Source organism: Paralichthys olivaceus, chromosome 7 (genome assembly GCF_024713975.1).
Source record: "Paralichthys olivaceus isolate ysfri-2021 chromosome 7, ASM2471397v2, whole genome shotgun sequence".
NCBI classification, from domain to species: Eukaryota; Metazoa; Chordata; class Actinopteri; order Pleuronectiformes; family Paralichthyidae; genus Paralichthys; species Paralichthys olivaceus.
The window spans coordinates 7263211-7275670 of NC_091099.1; the positions used below are offsets into that span (position 1 = coordinate 7263211).

General features: G+C 42.4%; 1 protein-coding gene across 1 annotated transcript; it reads left to right on the forward strand.

Annotated features, from left to right (window-relative positions):
• Positions 1-964: 964 nt before the first annotated feature.
• On the forward strand, positions 965-11969 carry mlycd (malonyl-CoA decarboxylase). Its single transcript, XM_020078100.2, has 5 exons — positions 965-1657; positions 5816-5928; positions 6280-6436; positions 6817-6969; positions 10892-11969. Exons 1-5 carry the CDS (start codon positions 1127-1129, stop codon positions 11435-11437), a joined length of 1500 nt encoding a protein of 499 aa, XP_019933659.1. The 5' UTR covers positions 965-1126; the 3' UTR covers positions 11438-11969.
• Positions 11970-12460: the final 491 nt, after the last annotated feature.

Sequence of the window (12460 nt, forward strand, 5' to 3'; positions counted from 1 at the left end):
TAAAACCTGTAACATTTTTACTTTGTCTTGCATTGTACTGTAGTACTGTTTCGAGAAAGTAAAATGTATAGTGAACTGCATGTAAGGCTATAGGTATATATATATGTGATGATAAAAACGGTGTCTGGAGTAGAGATGGTTTGACAGCTGATAAACTATGTAATAAAAGCAGTAAAGCACTGGTGCTGTACTCAACAGGGGTCAAACAAGCAAATCTCCCACACTGGCCTCAGACTAACTCCTGATTCACCTCTTCAGATGAGTTTGTGTCACTCCAGTCCCTTGGTTTGTGTTATAGAAGTGTCATCACATCTCGTCTTAAGGTATGCAGTATTTGTTCTCACTTTATTTATTTACATATAAATAAGTTCTGTTGGGTGTTTTTTTTTTTTTTTTTACTTTGGATGAAGGATTAATGTACCAGAGTGGAAGAGTTTTGTATGGAGAACCATTAATGCATGGTGTGTGTCCATGGAAGCCCACTAACATGAACTGCTGAAGGTTGTCAGTGCAATTATTTTCTCACCAGAGCCTTCTCTATCCCCGAAGGCAAGAATAAGACACATGAAAAGGACCAATAAAAAGTCACAGAGAGAATTTGACAGGGGCTTTAGATGATGGGGAGCAAGTGTTGAGTTATGGTACTTCTACCAAAACCTCAGCTCCCATAAAAACTGATGAATTTGGTAAATCAAATAACAATATTTACTAGCTGGTCAACCATTTTACTTCATATACACTTTTCAAATAAAAAAAAACATGCATTAAGTATTTTTTTTATAATATTGTAATAAATAAAAACATCTGTTTTTAAATATGTGTTTGTTTTAAAATCGTATTAGGGAAATAATATTGACCATCAGTCAGGAGAAGACTATGGGATGATGGGTAATGTAGTCTGTTTGAACTTCTCTATAGAATTGTTTTGTACCTTGACAAATGACTACGAATACAGTTGTTTAATTGATGTATTCCTGTTATTTATTTGACTTCATGCATTTAAATAATAAAAAGATTTCAACCCCTGATTTTGCGCTATCGCTTTAAGACGTAACCCGGAAGTGGTTCCCTCCTGTGTGTTCACGGGTCACAGGTTCCAGGCGGAAAGCGGAGCTCCCTCCCAGCGATGACATCCTTTCCCGTCATCTGGGCCTTTCGCAGCGGTGTGAGGTGCTGTCGACACCGGGCTCTCCTCAAAGTGTCTCCGGGGGCCCTTCGCTGGTACTCGTCCCCAAATCGCAGCGGTGTCTCGGGCATGGAGGAGATCCTGGCGAGGGTCGTGGCACCGTTACCCACATACGAGACCAGAGACAAGTCCCCACCGCCGCCTGAGTCCCACAGCCTGGACTTCATGCACTTCTACAAGAGCCTGGACAAGGAGGACAGACCTGGTTTCCTCACCCAGCTGTCCCGGGACTTCGGGGTGGACCACCGGAGCGTTTCGGAGCTGGCCACGAAGCTGCAGGACTCTCAGCTGCGGGACCTGGCGACCGTTTTGCAGGTGGAGGACCGGCTTCGGTACAGTTTGAGCCCCCGGTACAGACACCTGCTCAACCACATAAGCAGGGTCGAGGGTGGAGTGAAGTTTCTGGTGGATCTACGCGCAGATGTGCTGGAAATACTCTCATCCAAATCCAGCGAGAGCGCGCACATCAAGGTAAATAGCGTTTGTTTACCTTTTCTACGGGTGCGCGTATGGGTCAAATCAGCGCGTTTGGCTTGTTGGCCTTCATATCTGGGCCTTAAAGAGCTTTGATTCAGTGAAGAGTTAGTGAACAGCTGCACATACAAGTACAGAGGCTTTAGCTGCACCCCTCACGTTGCCCCCATCACAAGGCTCACATTTCATCACAGCTCGACCTTTGCTCTAGTTCATCTCCTGAGGCAAACTGCACCAAATAAATATCATTTTTCCATTTCCTCAAAGTTAAGAAGGCTTTTTACAAACAAGTCCGACCGAGCTTGTTTGGCATTACTGACTTTCAATTCCCATTTCAGTGCTTCCTTCATGTTTTCTGCACAGATCACATGACAGTTCAGATGCCTTCCACTGTCCTGAAAACCTCATGTTAAAATAGCCCCTGTTACAACAAGGTGAAATATGAATATAAATCAGCCGGGTGATGAATATTTTGAAGACAAAGTGTGAATAAAATTGAAAGGAAAATCCTTTTTCCCCGATCCCACACACTGATGTAGATCCCATGCTGTTTGGCCCCTTAATGCCACATTATTTGGCAACTTATTTTTCAGAAAAAACTACCTTTCTAGTCTGATTTACTTCATCGCTCAGTCATTCACATTCAATCAGATGTAATTACAGTATTCTGCTCAGTTCAGCACTGAGATTGAGCAGTTTCCATGCACTCTGAAATAAGAGTGGAATAATTTTTCAGGTGTCAATCTTGCTGTCATGTTATTCCAGGCACTCAGAATTCAAAAGAACACCCCTCAAACACACTCACTTCTCTTTCTGCAATCAAGTGTCGAGGACCTGGGTTTTTCCCCTGAAATAATGTCCAAGAAATATACCATAGATCGTTCAATTATAACACATTGGCTCTAATTCAGTGCACACATGGGTTCATCTAACAGACTCAACTCTTTTAACATGGTTGATTAAATATTTGGTCTATAAATTGTCAGAAATTAGTAAATTATTAGGAAGTACTTTTTTCAACCAACAACACCAAAAAGGTATGATTATTGATTAAATATAATGATATTACTTTGCCTGTTTTCCCCATTAGTCAGATTACTCACATGTAAAAAGGAATAGCAGCAAATTCTGTGTATTTTGGACCTGTTTGGTATTTGGGCTCGAAAAAGTACCTCAGTGATGAATCTCTTTGAAAGAAATAGTTGTGATTTTTTTTTTTTGATTGATTAATCTATCAATGGATTCATTGATTCAGCTCTAATTAAAAAAAACCAACTAATATTATAACCCAAACACAATTAATGACTTTAATAGAAAAATCTAATTCATTTGAGTTAAAAATTGAACTGATTAAGTTGATGAACAATTTTCTTTTCTCAGTGAAAAGCTTAAATAATGAAACAGGTCTCTTTAAGTATGTATTTCACAAGTGACAATAGTGTGAGGCAATTGTCTAAGTCATTACAGATGCTAATTTAATTATTTCAGTGCAGTTGCAGCCGTGTTGAAGTTGACATCTGCCTTTCAAACCTAGTATGGCTAGAATTCTTAATAATGGCTCTGTATCCCAACGAGACAGACTCACACTGAGTTGGCATGAAACTGCAATTATATATCAACCTTTGGCTTTAAAAGCCTTTTGTGCTGGTGGATTTCTGGTCATGCCACTGCCCTCCAGCAGCTCTTTTATTGAAACTAGAACCAGAAAGCTCATTCAGTGTACAGTCGGAAATAAAACCACTTTGCTAGAAGGGGGCAGAATCTAAAATGTACTGCATCTAAGATTGTTGCCATGTTGCGTCCACGTTTCTCAATCACACAAACAGAAATGCACATTGCTGACTTGTTGTGGTGAGATGCTTTAATCAGATTATACAATAATTAATGTGCCATTAAAAGCTGAGGACAAAAAAGCACTGCCCTGAACTTATTGATAATGAAGTGAAAAAGGTTTTTGTGATACGTCTTTAGGTTTGTGTGAGTTTGAAGTCTGTGTGCCTTTGACATCATAATATGAAATGTAAGGGCTGTTGAGTAATAAGATTTTTTTAGATAATGCACATTCACCAGAGGTCGTCTCCTCTCTGACTCAATATCGCTCTTATTCCCGCTGAGATGTGGTTCTGATGCATTTATTGTCAATACCTCAGCCCCACTGGAGGTTTTTGTTGCCTTTAAAGGTCTAAGCCACCTACAGAGAACTCACTCATACTCAGTGACCACCTTGGTTCTGGGGGGGCACAGCAAGATTTGCTTGTTGTTAAGGCTAGAATTGATTGCGCTAAAAGTGAGAAAAGGTCACAGGAAATATGAAGCTCGTGGTACTTGTATTGATGTGCATTCCAAGGGAAAAACTGACAATCAAAAAAATGCATATAATCAAAGTAGTACTGAATCATTGATGGAAAAAAACACAATTTCTAAAATTACTCAAGTCTGGAATTTGCAAAGGCTGCAATCACCCTGGTTCTTGCAAGCGTGTCACTTTGAATTCTATGCTAGATTAGTCTCTCGTGGTTGGATAATTGATTTTTGATGTGGCTCCTCACTCCTTCTACCTGCAGGCCTTTCATTCACATTTACCTGTCCACAAACGGAGTGGATGAAAGATTTAATGACAAATCAAAGATGTCATTTGGAGTTGGCTCGCTGGGATTACACGAAGTATTACAGCGGCTATTTTCCCCCACAGATAGACTCCCAGCTGACAACTGGCTTGCAGCCCACTGGCGTAGAGGTGTTGGCGCTGCCTGAGGCTGACCTGTAAACACTTTGGCAGTCAGTGGTCATTTGGCCCCGGATAGACGGACTGCTCCGTCCAGGCACTGCAGTGTCTATCGCTCCGTATAATCACACAATAATCACAGCTTGTCCGTGTAGCAGAGGTTGCATCAGCTTCTCGCTGCATCGATACAGCTCCAGAGTCAGAAAACTTCATTTTCTTTCTAATAGAGTACAGGATTTTCTTCTTCCCCCTACCCCTTCTTTTCCTCCGTCTCTTTTCTAACCCGAGCCCTCAGATGCGAGACCCTTCCATTTCAAAAGACTTCATCTTCTGCTGGGTCAATGGAGTACACATCTCAGTTTGGCCTTCTTTTTGTGTGGATGGGAATTGGCTATACCCAAGGCAGCGGCGGCCCTCTCACAGGTTGTTAATGCACTGCACTGTCTCCCACAGAAATGCCAGGCTGGGATTATCTTCTATTGTAGATGATTTAACCTCTCTGGGATTGTGAAGTTTGAGGAACATAAATACACATTTATATTTATATACATCGCAGCTTTTTCATATTCTCAGCTTTTTTCTGTGGCTGAATATGTGGAGAGTTTTGAGAGAGAATCTCACCCAGCATCTTTCATACCACGATTGCATTTAAGCTTGTTTGCATTAGCTGTTATTATGACTGATGACTAGGCATTAAATGCAGCTTGAGGTGTGTTTATGTGTCTGAGTGCATTGACGTGCGTGTGTTTTGTGTTTTTGCAAGAGATTTGCTGTATATGAAGTTTGACCTTTGCAGGAAGACAGACCTGCTTTAAAATGGCAAGTTATTTATTGAAGTGACTTCCCTACACCCATCGCAAGCTCTAACAAATCACTGCTCATAATGTGAAAACATTCAAACAGCATTTCAGACACCCGGGGAAACACAAACGACTCTGTAAGTGTGTGAGATATGGGGATGGAATTATTCATACAGAAAAACTTGCTGTGTTGTGTCAGGTGATACAAGATTGTGAGGAATATGCGCTTATCCAGTTCTTTAATAGTCATAAAAAAATGTGTATTTCAAGAGAATACATTTATAGTGCTTCCTCTGGTATAAATAAAGAGAAAATTTTCTACACTTTGCTCCACTTAAAGGACATTTCACATAGAAGTCAGAAAACTTACTGTAGCAGATTTTATTATTTTTCTTTTCAATCATGTGCTTATGAGATTTACCTGCACACCAGTGTTTTAGTTATACAGAATAAAATATGGACCCTATGCCATCATAAAATACAAACGCAAGACTGAACTTTCATTCCCCCGACGTCTCTGACTGCTGAGTTGTCAGGACGAGGGAAAGAATGTGGTGAAGTTTTTTGATGATCAGATCTTACTTTTGAACTCTCACCTTTTTTTTCTCTCTCTCTCTCTCTCTCTCCCAGGACCTGAATGGAACGTTGAAGAGTTTGCTGTCTGAGTGGTTCTCTGTGGGTCTGCTCCGACTGGAGAGAATCACCTGGCTGTCCCCCTGTGAGATCCTGCAGAAGATCAGCCAGTAAGAGCATTCATGCACCTTCTCTGTTTCTGTTCCTTTCTCATTTCATCGTAATATATGAAAATACATAAAATAAAATACAAAATACATAATTTGCCTAATTTCTCTTCAGATTCATCCATGCTTGTCACTTTCATAATACATATTAAAGGATACATGGGAGCTAAATGCCATAATACACAGATCAGGTTGCAGGTCAACAACATAAAAACAACAAATATATATATAGAGAGAAAGAGAGAGAGTCAAATTTGCCACATTGCCATTGTGAACTACACCTTTATGGGCAAGTAAATCTTGATAGCTAGTGAACAGTCAAATAAACCTGAAACTAACAGTCAGTTCTGTCAGGTATGAGGCGGTGCACCCTGTGAGGAACTGGACCGACCTGAAGCGCAGAGTTGGGCCGTACCGCCGCTGTTATGCATTCACCCACGCCGCCATGCCTGGAGAGCCCTTGGTTGTGCTACACGTGGCCCTGACCGAAGACATTTCTGACAACATTCAGGTTAGAGGCCCCTGTACGGCTGCAGGCTGGTGTGATGGTTTGTTTAACTTCACAATATCTTGGATGAGTTGAACATCTGGGATTTAACTCCTTGTTCCTCCTCTCAGCTGACAAATGGATCTCTGCTGTGTGGAAAACAATGCCAAGACCTTTAAACTACTTATCCTTGTGGGAGCGACCTCTGCAGTGCTCACTTCCTGTTATTGCTTTGTACTGTGGAGAAAAAAGGGGGTTTGACAACACAGAAATTTGAGAGTATTTCTGGCTGTGATAAAGTGTATCTCTGAAATATTTGAAAGAGACTTGTGTCCAGACTCCAGCTCTCCCGACCAGAACACAGAGAACACACACTGAATGAGCTGTCTCTGTTTCTTTCTCAGAGTATCGTCCGTGAGTTCGCCACTCTCGATTCCGAGGAGGATGTGAACAAAATAAATGCTGCTGTCTTCTACTCCATCTCCTCAACCCAGGCTGGCCTACAGGGCGTCGAGCTGGGCAACTACCTCATCAAGAGGGTAGTGCGAGAACTGCAGGTGGGTTATTATTATTATTTTAATGATTCAATACTCATAATGGGAACCGGAGACATCTACACATTTTGAGCCATTGTGATTTTTTTCGGCTCTGTTTTCACACCAGAGCTCTAATGTGTATACCAGACCCTGAATTGTTACCCTGACAAAATAAGAACACAGACACATCCGGTTTAAACAAAATTGAAGGAACATAACTGAACAAACTAAGCAGAATCGATGCAACACTCTTGATATTGACATAATGAACTTTGTGTAAAATTCTCTCATTTTTCTTTCAGTCATCCTTGAGGAAACTACTTTTCTGTTTTAAAATACAGTAATGATTAACTGTTTGAATGGGAGTAAACAGGAGAATAAGAGAAAGAGCTTGAGGTGAGAGAAGAGGCAACATTTGTTATCTGGAAACAATAACCATCAGGTGTTATCAGTGAAGCCTTTAAACCATCCTGTCCCATAACGGCAAGATAATAACAACATATCATGACAGTGCACATGACACGGGCACTGATACAGCTGTTATCTCCTGCAGAGCTCCTCACCTGCCTCCTTATGGTGCAGTATCAGAAAGTGCTCTTTGTCTAAAAATGTGCTGAATTCAATTAAAAGGCCCGAGCCCTCAGGTGAAGTCCAGCTGGCACAGCATCGCTCCTGTGAAATAGAGTTGTGACAGGCAAGATTTGGGTTTGATTGCTTTTCACTAGTTTTTTTAAATTTAATTTTACTCTCCACGCTGAATCATGAATCTCCCACTTGTTTTACCACTTGCATGAACGCATTCACACAAACAGAGGGAGAGAAAAGCCAGTAATGAAATGTCATCCATCCCCCTCAATGAGCGCGGGAGCCCTTCATGTCGGGCCACTCCAGCTCGCACTTGTTAAATGATTGGAACGCTGAATGGAAAAATCCAAAGCCACTCTGCCCAACAGATGGGAAACGGCCCTTTGTTGTGTATCTTCATAAAAATCAGGAGCTCTAAGCTGCCTCCTCTTTAGTTATTCATACAACCAAACTGTTTTGATCACTGCAAGCTCTTCACTTATCTGTGTTTTTATTAGCGGCAACTCACGGTTTGGGGAACACAGCAAATATTGTTCTCATTGTCAGCATTAGGGCCAGGTCGGAAATCAGTGTTATTGTTCTGTGCGATAAAAAACGAACTGATGTGGAATGTTGTCCTCATCAAGAAGTCCACTTGATTTTTATTTAAACATTTAATTTTAATCACTGACATTGACACAAATGTTTTTTTTAGACAAATGCAGAAGTTCTTTTTGCCTACACCTGATCTCCATATAATTTCTGACCTGATTACATTTACACCTGATATTAATGTGTCTCCAGTGTCTATATGGAGATCCCATAGTGATCTGATCTCTCTGTCCAGATAACGATACGTCAAAAGATTCAAAATGACAAACCAAAAAATATTAATAATAAAAAGAAAAAAAGAAAAAGAATGGAAGGAGAAGGTTGGTCTCCATCCACAGGTGCTTGTCTGAATAATATGAGGGCTATGGAGAAAACCACTTCATATGATTACTGGCTAATTGCTGCTATAGCTGCTGTTGCCTCACTGGTTTGGAACAACTGTGTAGTTGTCGTACATGGATTGACGATGCACTTTCATTTACACTTCGTGTTCACTGTGGTAACAATTCCCAATTCCTCCCTGACCAGCTGCTGAGGTGGTTTGGGTGAATTTACACCTGTGCTTTCATGTGGTCAAGCTCTATCCAATTATAGTCTTACCACATTAAACACACTGGTGTAAATGGGGTGTGTGGCATGATTAGTAAATATAACTGTGATCTCACTGCCATCACGATATATTAATGGGGGTTTAAGGTCAGAGTTGGGGTCTTAGGAAACGCTCATTTATAACACTCCACAGTGTACACTGCACTTCCCCTAAGAAACACACCCATGGCCAGGATTGAACTTAATTGGAGAAACAGTTGTTGAGAAAATCAAAGCACAGACAGTGGGTGGACGCTTAATCGAAAACGGCGGGAGCGCATCCATTTTTTATGACCCCAGTGGGAATCGAACCCCTGACCCCAGCAGTGTAAGTGCATATCTCTGCCCTCGAGGTTACAAAAAACATAACAGTCTTGTATTCTGCAGAGGGCCTGTCTCTCTGACATAAAGGTGAAGAGAGGAGCACAGCCACAGAGGGCCCACTATGATGATGGATAGATGATAGAATGGAAAAGAAAAGGTCATAGTTGTGATTTAAGGAGGTCTTGCTTGTCTTTGTAGATTAGACCCTGGAGCACAATTGTGGCTCCGCTTCTCCTTTTTTCTGCTCATCCTCCCTGCCCCCCTTCACCTCTCCCGCTGCCTCCATCTTTTTTTCCACCGACGTCTTTTCTCTGTAAATCCTGTCTACTCTCGACATGCCAACACACAGCAGTTAAATGTGGAGGTTTAAGTGTGAGGGGCGAGATCGTGATACAGCGGAGTGAGAAGAAACACAGAGGGGGAAAGCCGGCAGGACGCGTAAAGTGAGAAGTCTGGATTCTTGAAGCGAACGAAGAGTGAAGTCAAGGGGGAGGAAAAGAAAAACAGTGTTTCAGAGGGAGGCAGACAGACGGCAACGTGTCCCTCCAGGGGTTGTCTGACACTTCCACTTTCATCTGTAGCCTTTTATTCTTCTGCCTGCCACATCGCTCCATCACTTATCAAACCAGACGCAGGAGCGCAAAGATGGGCAGAGTGCAAGAGGGGAGTGTTATTCTGACGAAAGGAGAGGGGAGTGGGATGGAAGATAACGCGTGAGATGGATGGGTGTGTGAGGTGGGGGGGGTCTAGATGTGACAGAGACACGGAGAAGAGAAAGGGGTGGAGGAGGAGGATAGAATAGGAGGGAGGGGAAGAGAAAGGCCATCGTCCATCACCATCAGCAGAGAAGGATCATAGAGCTGGAAGTGATTTGTAATTCTGACCCTGTCTGAGGAACCAAAGGCTCTGAGACGTAAGACGAATCAATGTGCTTTGTGTTTTAATGTCGTGATTGAGCATTCACTTCCACAGCAAAAGTAATTCTCTCTGAGTTCTATTGAGGATCGAATCCCTGCTGCCTCTCACCTGTTGTCTTTACACCTTATTTTCTCATCTGCACCCCTTTTCCATTTTTCTGTTTGTTTTCTTCAGCTAAAGTCCTTATAGCCCATAACATCTCTGGTTGATGTCATTCTGCAGTTAAAGACATCTGCATGTGTGTAAGAAAAGAAACTTCTTAACCCCGAAACACAAATCAATTATTCAGTCCGATAGAGGTAGGGCTTGAAATAGAATATCCACCCCTCCAAAGATTTTACTGAATAAAAACAACTTATTGATATTCTTCAATGTGTATCGTACTGCATTACACATAAGCTATTGTATTTGCTCACAGGTGGTCACCACAGTTAGTGTCCGGTGGATCTACGACAACAACAGTCTGCAATTTTGCTTTAGAGCTCTTGACATGTGAGCGCCTTGTCAAACCCGGCAATGAACCCGACACACTGATGCTGCATCATTTCTTGACTGAGGCCTGAGCAAACGTTTTAATCCATGCGTCGGAGTATCAGCAACATATATTGAGACTAAAAAGTAACACAACCTTAATTACCTCCAAAAATGTTTTTTCAGCGAATTTAACATTCTGATGCTTTGAGGGCTGAACTGAATAAAATGCTCCATGTTGTGTTTGAATGAGACATAATGCTCATATTCAGGTTGATAATTAAAATTTAGGTTATTACTTGAAAATGTTTACATGCTCTAATGTTCAGAAAACACATCACTTTCCCCAGCCCGTCCGTTGCTGCAGTTCCTCTTTTCAGCCTCCGTCTCAAACACTTTGTTTTGGCTCCAGTCCACTCTGTTGGGATTGCTTAAATCTATTTTCCTCTCTCCTCATGTCTTCCAGAGCGAGTTCCCTCACATGTCCCAGTTCTCCAGCCTGTCACCCATCCCAGGCTTCTCCTCCTGGCTCCAAGGCCTCCTCAGCCAGTACAGAAAGGAAGGCCGAGGCTCTGACCTCCTCTCTGAGCAGGAGTGGAAGGAGGTGGAGCAGGCCACCGACTCCTCCCCGGGAACCCAGACCGTCGACGCCCTCCGCAAGCTAATCGGAACAAGTGAATGGTTGCGCTCGGAGCGGCTGTCCAGTGTCCTGGAGCCCGTCCTGATGCGTCTCTGTGCCTGGTACCTCTACGGGGAGAAAAGGCGAGGCTACGCTCTCAACCCGGTGGCCAACTTTCACCTGCAAAACGGCGCCACCATGTGGCGACTGAACTGGCATGCCGACACCAGCCCCAGGGGTGTGGCGAACTCCTGCGGCATCATGGTGAACTATCGCTACTTCCTGAAGGAGACGTCTAAGAACAGCTGTGTGTACCTGCACAACAAGGGCATCGTGGCGTCAGAGCAGGTTCTGGGACTTGTTTCCCAATATCAGAAGAACAGCAAACTGTGAGCGAGATGAGGAGACGCTCATAAACGGATTAGCACTTGATATCACAATATTAATATCACATACTGAACACTTTATTTTGTTTAATTTGTCTGTAATATTTAATTAAAAAAAAGGCTCCGGGAGCTCCATTAAATGAACGTTAGCTGATAATGTTTTTGATTTGAAATCAGACTATTTGTCACATTGCATTTCTCATCCCATCTTGTGTAACTAGTACATAGGTTTTTTTCTTTGCCTCATTGCGTTTCTGGCAGAAGGTGTTTGATATTGTGTTTCCCAGGCTGAGAGACCGTAGCTAATGAAGCACGAGGCATCCGTCGATGCCTTTCTATGTTCCTGGATAACTGCGTGTGATGGTGAAGCAGGAGCAATGAGTGAGCGCAGCTACTGGAATAAATGATGTTTAGATTCTTGGCTGTCTCACTGCAAACATGGTGAAGAATGGATTGAATTATATTATTTTGCTTAGGTTGGGTTTATATACATCTGTTGACTGGAAATATTATTTCATATTAAATAATTCTCAACGAAACAGACTTATTTCCTGTTCCTGTGTATAATCCCGGCTTGTATTTTCCGGTCGTCTTTGCTTGCTCTCATGTGTAGGTCCGACCCTCCTGGTACCCTCTTCCGCCCAGGTGCATTTCCGATAATTTTGCCTTCACACACTCCGACCTAAACCTCTCCAGAGAGCCATCGCTGATTTTCTAACTACTCTGTACAGGTGCCAAGCAGGGCTCATATCAGCCAACACCCCATTGTTGTGAAATAATATATCACAGCAAGTTGACTGTGAAATTACATTTTATCTCTCAGGAGAGCCAACCTTTCTTTTCATTTTTTTCATATGGTCTCTACCCCTCCCCAGCCCACCCACTCCCCCATTTTCTCTGCCTGGTGCTGCTCTGTGTCCTAGAAACTAATGGACTGAGAAATAAAGTTAAAGTACAAGACTAGATTGATGGTGTTCAGTTGTGAAGAAGGGGGGAGGAGAATAAAGAGGCATAAAAAGGACAGTTGTTT